Source organism: Sinocyclocheilus rhinocerous, unplaced genomic scaffold, assembly GCF_001515625.1.
Source record: "Sinocyclocheilus rhinocerous isolate Xijiao unplaced genomic scaffold, SAMN03320098_v1.1 scaffold714, whole genome shotgun sequence".
NCBI classification, from domain to species: Eukaryota; Metazoa; Chordata; class Actinopteri; order Cypriniformes; family Cyprinidae; genus Sinocyclocheilus; species Sinocyclocheilus rhinocerous.
Window position 1 is genome coordinate 428094 of NW_015646165.1, and position 10623 is coordinate 438716.

A 10623-nucleotide genomic window follows, 5' to 3' on the forward strand; every position below is an offset into this window, starting at 1 on the left:
ATTTAAGGGGGTCTGAATACTTTCCGTACCCACTGTATATATATATATATATAATTAAAAAATAAATGTACATTTTTCATAGTGTACATTGTCATGATGCCTAAATTTACATTTAAAATGAATTTTCATTATTTGAAAATTATTATTTGTAGAAATATGTGTATGTGTATTCTTTAATGAATAAAAAAATATATATATACATATACACGCACACACTACCGGTCAAAAGTTTGGGATCAGAACGATTTTTAATGTTTTTTACAGGTACTATAAAATATATGAATAACATTTCTATGTACATTTATTTTAAAATATTTGTATTTGATGTTTTAAAATATATAAATATAAAAGCAGTACATATACATGTTTTTTTTTTTTTTGACAATAATAAAATTGACCATTTAAAGGTTATTGGCCATAACGTGACTAATTAATATATAAATATAAAAGCAGTACATATACATGTTTTTTTTTTTTTGACAATAATAAAATTGACCATTTAAAGGTTATTGGCCATAACGTGACTAATTACTGTATCGAACCAAATTTTCATACCGGTGTATCTCTAGAAGTAATGGAAGTTTGTTTATTTGCTTGTGAATTCACCCAGGCCATGTGTTCTTCTCAAGTGTGAAAAATTCCATCATATCACTCTCATCAGGGTGATGTAGTTTGTCTTTGGCACCTTGAGGAGTGTCAGGCTCTCTTGTCCGCTTTTACAGAGCTGCGTTTATGGGGCATGTCTTTTCTGCGCCTCATTGCGGCACCCGCTGATGGAGGTCTGGCATTGCCACAGAAGCGGGTCAGATTAGGGAGGCATGACTCATTGTCCTGCCCTGATCTATAAGAGGCCCACTTCTATGACTCATAATCCTGTTAGTCATCACGTTATGGCCACTGATATGTCACTCTGGGGGTCGGCGTCCTCACATGCATCATAGCCAAGGACAACAGGGCTATTTGTATCTCATTTTAATCGAGAAATAAGGTTGGAAGTCGGGGTGATGAATTTATTTGGAGTTTGGAATACGTATACAATCCCCATTCCTGTTTTAATTCATCCACTGGCTGTGCCAAGTGGGTCGAAATAGTTGGCAGAAAGTCGCTTTACCCCAAATCACTATTTTCAGTCTTGTTCTGTTCCATTTAGTGGGGGGTACGTGACCTTTCCCGTTTAGGTTAGCTGAAAATGTTTATGACATGAACAAGCAAATATTTTTTCCATTCTTAGAAAAAATAGTGCTTTGTGGAGGCTTATAAAGCAGCCTTCTTGTTTGCGGAAGCGAGTCTACGTTCCTGGTCTTTTCCAGAGAACAGCTCTGATATTCGAGGAAAGCCCTCTCTGCACTCCGTTGTACCGTTTCCTGTCGGCTCGGGTGCCAGAGGGCCTGAAAGCTCTTCAGCAGGCTCAGTGAGAGCGTGCAGCCGAGACCCCCACATCTATTTTTAGTTGCCTTCCCCTCCCACAGCGGTCGTGGTGTTTGCAGTGTGTGGTGTTGGGACAGAGGCCCACATGGGAATCATAATGATACAGTGTCTTCATCTCCCTCCGCATGTTCAGATAGGGATTGTTTAAAGAGTATCCTGAGCTGGGAACGGGTCCCATGACAACTCCATAAATATTTACCAGCCACACACTGCAAGAGGGTTTTTTGTCTGCAGGCTACCTTTCCGTGTTTTTCTTTCACTTGCTCTTGATTGTTGTTGTCTCTTTGTTTTGTTATCTTCTTGTATAAGGAGAACTTCAACTTAGGCAAAAGAAACGTACGGAGGCATGAAAGCGCATCTCCTTTCATCCTGTCAGTTTCTGGATGAAGGGTATAAGACTTCTCTGGATCATTAAGAGCAAATGTGTGAGGAATGCAGCTTTAGTGCTTAGGTTCACGTCAGGTCTTGACAGCGCTCTGATGCAAAGCACTAACTTTAGCATTTCTGCTTTATGTCCTTAAATTCATTCAGATGATGAGTGTTTACCTCCATCATTGACTATAAATGGGTCAGCCTCGAGGGAGGCTTTAAAAAAGATAATCAGATGAGATACAGAAACCAATATTACGAAATATGAAGTCAAACTGTGTAAATCACTCATTTTTCTACGGTAATACTGTCCCACAGCGACACCAGCAGATGACATTTCAGGTGGAGGTAGCACTTAAATTAATAGGGCACCTCCATACGTGTGACCATAATGATAGCTGTGTATATCAAGGATTTGCTGATTTAATGGTCCAAAAAGGTGAATACTAAATAAAAGCTGCACAAAATGTGCCTTTTTTGTACTATAGTAGTTTTTATGTGTATTTGAAGCCATGTAAAAATGTTTAAAAGGCATCAGTTTGGTCAGACTCTGTGACTTGTGGTATGTGGTAACACTATGGTGCTTTTGGTGATTTTGTTGGAGCCATGTCTTTTGTTTCATTAATTTGTATTTCACTTTAACGTGAAATACAAACAGAGTTACGGAGCATTTTCCAAATATGATAACTATAACTGTATTTTACACATGGTACACTACCGTTCAAAAGTTTGGGGTTTTTAAGATTTTTTATTTTCTAAGGTTTTTGAAAGGAGTCTCTTATGCTCAACAAGGTAGTAAAAATACAGCTAAAACAGTAACATTGTGAAATAGTACAATTTAAAATAACTGTTTTCTATTTTATTTTAACACATTATTTACTCCTGTGATGCAAAGCTGAATTTTCAGCATCATTACTCCAGTCTTCAGTGTCACATGATCCTTCAGAAATCATTCTAATATGCTGATTTGCTGCTCAAGAAACATTTCTTACTAATGTTGAAGAGTTGTGCTGCTTCATATTTTTTTAGAAACCTACATTTTCCAGGACTTTGATGAATGGAAAGATCAAAAGAGCAGCATTAATTTGAAATCGAAATCTTTTTTAATGTTTTCTTTTGATCAATGTAATGCATCCTTGCTGAATTTATTTCTTTAAAAAATGTACCAACTCCAAACTCTTGAACGGTAGTGTAAATATACACACTATAATGTAAATATATTGTCCAGTTTCTTCTGAATGACTTTAGAGTTGTTCTTCAATTCTTCAGAGTATTAATGGCCAGGGTATGTAGAGTTCACCATTGCATGCCATGTACATTTTGAAGTAAAATCATGGTTTATGAATGAAAGTTGCCACATTTGAAATGCATGTCTTCTCTGCTCATAGATGATGGGAAGATCTTCCATGGAAGTGGAGTAGGAGACCAGTTTGGCCCTCGCTGTTTTGAAGGGGACATCATGGGCTGTGGAATTATGTTTCCTCGGGACTACGTGCTGGACTATGAAGGCAAGAACACGCATGTGGTGCTCATTAAAGGAGATGAGAAGAAGTTTTCCATTTTGCTCATATTACTGCCAATACATGCTTGAAAATGCATACTTTGATCAATTTAGCATGCTGTAGTACAAGTTTTTTAGATGTGCATCCAGCTCAATTGGTTTCTCTGTCAGATGAAATGGACGACTGGGATGCTGCTGATGTACGACCAAAGCAGGGGCGTGTTGAAAACTTGCTGTATTTGAATGATGAAGATGAGGAAGAGGGAGATGATCCAGAACAAGAACATGAGGGCCGTAAGGTTATGGTGAGTATTTTTGTAATGTTTTTGTTATATAAAAAAATGTTGCTTATAGTAATGGCTGATATAGCTTTAAAGGAGCACTCCACTATTTTTGAAAATAGGCTCATTTTCTAACTCCCCTAGAGTTAAACAGTTGAGTTTTACCATTTTCAAATCCATTCAGCCGATCTCCGGGTCTGGCGGTAGCACTTTTAGCTGTAGCTTAGCATAGATCATTGAATCTGATTAGACCGTTAGCATCTCGCTCAAAAATGATCAAAGAGTGGAGTTGGAAAACGAGCCTATTTTCAAAAATAGTGGAGTGTTCCTTTAACATAACGTAACAGGATTAAATTACGTTTGCAAATGTATTAAAATAGAAACCGTTATTTGAAAATGTAATAATGTCTCTTGCCTTCTAACTTAATTACTTTTTTTAAGCCACAAAATAAATTGTTACTTATTACCGAAGAGCTCAAAGCCTCAGTTTTGACAGCTAAGCAAATGAATCATCATTATTTTTGTTGCAAGTTGTTTTTAAAGCCGGTTGGATTTGTTCTAACACTCATTCATCAAGTCAAATGTTTTAACCTTGCAGAAGATTAATGCATTAAGGTCTCCCAGCAGGACATTACACTATCAAGAGCACTCCATGCCAAATGTGCACTGTGCGACTCTGTAATCAGCGAGTTTCTGACTGTTGACTTGACACGATGGCTTAACCACAGTGCTGTTACGTTTTGCCCACTGGGTGAGAGTTTCCACACTTATGCAACAATACGAAAAAGCTCGCTGTCAAACTTTCTCATAAGAGCCGTCTTTTGAGGGTACAGGATATCCAGGATGCGATTAAGATGAATTTGCTTGCAAATATTTCAGTCAGTCACCTGGAAAGGCTTATTAGATATAAAAGAACACCGAATACCCTCTGTGCTCAAAAAACAGCTGTTTGCCAAGTGTTTTCTTGTCCTCATCATGTGTCCCGAAGTATCAGGAGTTTTCTTACACTAGCGTGTAGCAGGACTGTCAGACGCCCTGTCTCAGCCCTGTAGCAATGGAAATGCTGACTCACTCTCTTCCCTCTCCAGCTGTGGAAATGCTGACTCACTGTCGCCCCTCTGTGCTCGTCTAGGTGTTCTTCACCCGGAACGGCAAGATTATCGGCAGGAGGGAAGTAGTTGTCCCAGCCGGAGGGTTTTACCCCACTATCGGGATGCTCAGCAGCAGAGAAAAGGTGAAGGTGGACCTCCATCCCCTCAGCGGATAATAAACGAGGAACTCCACGTCTCCAATCCCACCGTCAGCCACAAACGGATGGAAAAGACCAAAAAAAATTATGCTGAGATTTCTGTTCTCTTTCTTACGTTTCAAGGCACTTCAAAATGCAAGTTTAGCACGTCTAACACATTCACTCCAATGCATGTTTCGTCTACAGCGTTCACCTCGGCAGCGCCTCAGAGGGGTTTGTGGCATGAAATGAGTAATATTGGGCCTCAAAAGAACGGTTTAACTGGTGACCGAAATAATACTGATACATTTTATTGCAAATGCGTAGAAAATATTTAATTATATATTTTTAATGTACATGTACATATGTAAATTTATGTATTGGCTGCTATACAAACATTTATTTAGCGAAATCAATCATGAATATTAATAAACAGCTGGACACCCTAAAGAAAGTTAAAGATATGGCATGAGGATGCTGATAATTATTAATAAAATTATATATAAGTATAAAAGGTGTAATAATGTTAAAAACAACTTCACAGTTTTCCACAAGCACTCCCACTCACAAAGGACTTGTGAAGGTGATGAAAGCATATTATGGTTATTTTTCTTATTGTGATTCATTTTGAATCATATTTAATCAAGTGCCATTTTTCACTATTGTTTTTGTCTGAAAAATGAACGGTTGAGGGGAAGGTGTTTTGCCGGTAAATAGCATGAAGTAATTGCTAATTGTGACGTCAGCGGAGGCTAGTTGTATTGTCTCCTGTTGTGTATCATACACTCTCATCCGTCATCAGGAAACGCGATTCAGCATCTCCAGACCAGAAAGAGCAAGACCGGAAAAGAACACACTGAATCGGCTACTTCATGTTTATTTGTCAGTGAATGCATCTTAAACCAGTTATGTTTATTTAGTTCAGGCTTTTCTGTAAATGTAGATTTTTACATCAGTCCATGGATGTTTTATCAGATATTTCAGGGCAGACGGCACATTGGAGTCAAGTCAGAAAGCATGGAGCTGTTTATTCAGGAATTGTCCACTGTAATGTGAGCTAGTCTGGTTCACAAATGCCACGAGCACTTTAGAGACGCCTCAACTTAAGCTGATAGTCTGATGGGCGAGCGGCTGTGATGCTGCGCTCTAGACTTCTCAACAGATGCCACTTTGCACACCTCGCTGTTGCAATAATGCCCTTCCTCTTCTGTTACATATCACATATGGAACAAAATGGTTTCATATTACATACATTGCCAAATTTAATGTCTGATTTGATCCCTTTCAATATAGTTTATCCTTCAACATGTCTTATAAACAAAGTGTTTAATATTACATTTTTCTCTATATTGCCCTCATTTAGGTCCCTCAGTTTCTGAAGTTGTATTCTACAGTTTACTGGTTGAATGTCAAGACATTTGGTTATGTTTGGAATAGGATACTTGCATACTGCACAGTGTATACTGTATGTCTACAATTTTTTTTTAAAGAATATGAGAAACAGTGCGAAATTAAGGAAGCTTGTAATTGTGACTTTTTATCTCACAATCTCTTTTTTAGAATTACGAGACAAAGTAAGAATTGTGAGATGAAAAATTCACAATTATCTTTTAAATTGTCAAAAGCAACAAAAAAAAAATTTGTGAAAAAGTCAGAATTTCGAGAGGGAAAAAAATGTGAGATGTAAATTTGGAACTGAGAGAAAAAGTCAGTGTTCTGAGTTTATATCTCGCAATTCTGTATTTTGTTTTTCCTCAGAACTACAAGAAAAAATTCACAATGACCTTTTTTAGCAGAATCAAGCTTCCATACAAAATGCAAAGATAACATTGTTGTCACATGACCTCACCACATTTTTTATGCAGTGAGAGGAATTCAATTGTCGTATGCATTTTTCTTGCACAAAATTGGATTAGAATGTTAACTTGTTTTAAAATGGCAGTGTGATCATATAAAGTGAGTTCGTGCAATGCATTGTGGGACACAGTACCCAGTGCAGTATGCACATTTTGCTATTTTATGAGTATTCTATGCATAAATGTTAATGCTATGCACAGTCTACAATATACTGCAGGAATAGTAAGAGTAGTATGCTATTCTGAATATAGCCATAGTAATATTTGACAGGATGCATTGGATTTCAAAGCACCTCAATCATTGAATAATGAACTTAGATTTCATTTGAAAGTTCCTCAGTGATTTATAACGCCCTGCATGTTTATCATTTTCTGCTACTATTTTTTACATAAAATACATTAAATGAGAATTGATGAGAAAAATTGTCAGAGGAATGGGTGTCACTGTCACCATCTTCTAAAGCCTTTCCATTTAGTGGTGAAATGAATATTCCAGATCAGATAATTTAACAAAGAATTGCTTGTGTTCCAGACATAAATTGACAGCACCGGGAAGCCAAACCCAAATACCTCAATCAGTTAAGCTTATGCAAAAAGCCAAGCAGTTGTCTTCTCCAAGATCATCTGAATTCCTCCACAGAAATGTGGTTGTTTGGCGCATAAATGGGTGATGGTCGTTTTGCTTTCACACAGTCTTACTAAATGGGGAGTTGCGTTGCAGATGTTGATGTGTTGCTCTAATTGTAGCATGCACTCTTGCTAATGTGTACATAATAAAGAAACATTATTTCCACACAAACTGTGCTTGGGATTGCAGTGAAATTCCTTTTCATAAATTTTAGACCTCCAGGCATTCTATTTTTAATAAACATTAACCCTTTGAATCCTGACTGTTACATGAGTGACTGAAATTAGGTTTGTAGTTTGAAGGGTATAAAAAAAGTTGATGAATTTTTTTGCAAAATTGGTGTTACATGACCAGAGCCATTTATTTTAGGTTTTCCCCACTGATAATGTCCGTTTCAAAGCTCAAAATACAGATACAGCTACCATATTCCATACAGATAATGTTTAAATAGTCTATTATTATGTTCAAGTGAGATTGCTCTGGCTTATGATAACAGGACACAGAAAAATTCAAGTTGTCATTGTGACTAGTTGGAAAACACTATTTTTGAATAGGTTAGTCTCACTATAAAACTGCAGATTTCAAAGTGTTGTTGCATTAAAAGAAACCAAATTAATGACCAATTATTACGCAATCATACTTGGCACATCACATCCTTTACCCAAACAATTGCATTTAGTGATTGTTGTTTATCAATCTCTTTAGATAGTAATTTATGTTATATGTTTGGTTCCTGCTCACGTAGCTGGGTAAAAAAAATTTATTAAAAGTATCTCTGTAGAAAAACAATATTCTCTCTCTAGACTTTGTAGCAGTAAATTTATTTGAAACAAAAGTATTCCAAGATATTTGGTCCCATGATTAAAAAAAAAAAAAAAAAAGGGACATTTAAAATAGTTAAATACAATTTTGTAATAAAATAAAACATTCAAAGGTTGCCAATTATATCATATGTGGTACAGCCGGGGTGTTTAACATTTAAAGTACATCCAAGTGCATTACAGTAGTGATAGACCACTTGTGTGAAATAAAAAACAAAAAACAGGTGCTTGAACTGAACATACTAAGATTGGCCTAATAATCAAATTTAAATTCTTAAAGCAATAGCAAAATTTTTTTATCTCTCTTTTTAATTGTATTCTGCAGCACAATAAAATATTCCAGCCTATTAGTATATAAAAAAACCTAGAAAAAGTACAGAATGAATTAAAATTTCATAAAACTAGGCCTGAAGAGACGGTAAGAGCTCTAGTGTGTCATCTAGACTAGAGAAACCTTCGGAATAACCTGACAACTACTTGGTTTTTAGTTCATTTACATTTATAGGCACATGTAAAAGCTGAAAACGTGAAAAAATTGCACAAAAGACAGACGGAGACCCACAAACGAAAATACGCTGGTGCTGGAAATGAAAGTCCATGGGCATCTAATCTATCACTCAGACCACATCTTCCTCGTCCTCATCGTCATAATGACGGTTCCTCTTAATGAGGTCCTCCACGGTGACATCAGCTCTCTCTTCCTCAGCTTCTTCTCCATCCCAAAAGCCCACATCTTGTGAGGCCTGGTTCTCCTCGGGATCCAACCCAGACTCGCTCTCGGGCGACGATGAAGGACTGTTGTCTGGTGAGCTGCACTGCAGAGAGGAAAGTTCCTCTTCTTGTGCTTCCACTTTCTCCTCTTGTTCCATCTTTTCTTCATCGTCTTCCTCCTTGGTTTCCGTTTCACCCTGTTCCTCCTCTTCTGATTGGTTGTGTTCGGTCATGTCCTCTGAAGAGATCACCGTGTCAGTGGTGGAAGAAACGGGTGACATTTCCTCCTCCGAGCTTGGCTTCTCATTTGAAGGAGATCTTTGGCATCTCTTGCTGGGTTGAGTGACCGGCGCAGAGCTGAAGATGGAAAACGGCTTGCTTCTCTCCTTGAGTGAGACACTCCTGCGAATCTTTGGGAGATCAGATTGGTCGGAGTTGCTTGATACCGTGTCGCCCTCTGGAGGCCATTTCGGGCGGATGGGTTTGATGCCAATGTCGTCGGTAGATCCACACACATGGGTTGCGGTCTCGTCCCCTTCGGACTGCGGCGGCCAGGAGATCTTGAGTCGTCCTGTCTCCAGTGGCTTCTCCACCCTCCGAGAGGTGTCCTGGGTTCGGGTCTCTAAAGTGGCCGCAAGCACATTAACTTTTACCAGAGACTCCTCTACGGTTGGGCTGGAGGTGGTTTCTTGAGATGACAGCTTCTCTTGCTCCTCGGCTCCTTCTCCTCGCACCTCCCAAAGCTCTTTGTGGGGTCGGTGGCCGAAACCCTCATCATAGTTGCCCTTGGCTTTAAACAGCTGGCAGAAGTGCGGCTTGCAGTAGACGTTGTTGTGCAAAGAGGCATAGTTCACCAGACTGACCAAAAGAGGGCGGCAAAACAGTGGAGATTAGAAACATCTCAAATTAAACATCATTAAATACTCACACAAGTACTGTCCTAAATGGCACCTTCTAAACCTTTTTATTGACCAAAATGTTATTTTATTTTGTCAAGAATAACGCAGACAATAGGAAAAATGGTTCATCACGACGATGAATTAAACGATTTTAATAATAAAAAAAGTTGATAGTATGAAAAAATGACAGGAGACCAGCTGGAACAACCAGCTAGCCTAGCCAGGCTGGGAGACCGCTAAAACCAGCTACTTCCATCTTAAACCAGCTAAAAACCAGTCAACCAGCTTAGGCACATGACATGCACTAACTTTTCCAACTCTTTTTTTCTTATGAAGATAAAAGTCTATACAGATTGGCTAAATTAAAAAACCAAACCCTTTTTTATTCTTGCACTAACCGTGAATCATCTGTGTAACCATAGTAAATGTCGAAGAATCAATAAATATTACATTGTTTAAATTTATCACAGCTGACACGATTCCAATCGGGGCGCGAGTTCATGGTCAGTCAAATTTGAATTAACCGCCGTTTTTTTTCCCTGACTGGAGAGCGGAGCGTTTGAGTAGCGCGCACTTGCAAAAAAAAAAAAACAACTGGCGGGAGCTGCTTGGGACAAACAGTCAACTGACACCAGTAAATTGAAGCGCTTTGCTAGCCGGTCATTTAATTAATCTTATAAATACATGTAGAAAACACAAAACTGGCGGGAGCCGCTCCTGTGGACGACGACAGTGACTGGTTCTGGTTGTCACTTTTGTAAATAACCGAACAGTATGTAAACATATTAAACTCAAATACAGAAATGACGACCGTATTCTGCTGCTGTGGACGCGGACAATATTGTTGTTTCAGATAATTTAGTAGTTTATATATATATATATATACACACACACACACACA

At 38.2% G+C, this 10623-nt stretch overlaps 2 protein-coding genes across 9 annotated transcripts in view; one reads left to right on the plus strand and one right to left on the minus strand.

Annotated features, from left to right (window-relative positions):
• spryd3 (SPRY domain containing 3) overlaps positions 1–5267 on the plus strand; it is a 77314-nt gene extending 72047 nt beyond the window's left edge. For all 5 annotated transcript variants that reach the window (XM_016510850.1, XM_016510852.1, XM_016510851.1 and 2 more), the window contains 3 exons: positions 3186–3305; positions 3470–3603; positions 4712–5267. In XM_016510850.1, the coding sequence (XP_016366336.1) occupies positions 3186–3305; positions 3470–3603; positions 4712–4846 (389 nt within the window). In that variant the 3' untranslated portion in view covers positions 4847–5267. The remainder of the gene's footprint in view (positions 1–3185; positions 3306–3469; positions 3604–4711) is intronic.
• Positions 5268–8100: 2833 nt separating this feature from the next.
• The window catches only part of LOC107706995 (LIM domain and actin-binding protein 1-like), a 15899-nt gene continuing 13376 nt past the window's right edge, over positions 8101–10623 (minus strand). For all 4 annotated transcript variants that reach the window (XM_016510856.1, XM_016510857.1, XM_016510858.1 and 1 more), the window contains one exon: positions 8101–9681. In XM_016510856.1, coding sequence (XP_016366342.1) covers positions 8730–9681 — 952 coding nt within the window. In that variant the 3' untranslated portion in view covers positions 8101–8729. The remainder of the gene's footprint in view (positions 9682–10623) is intronic.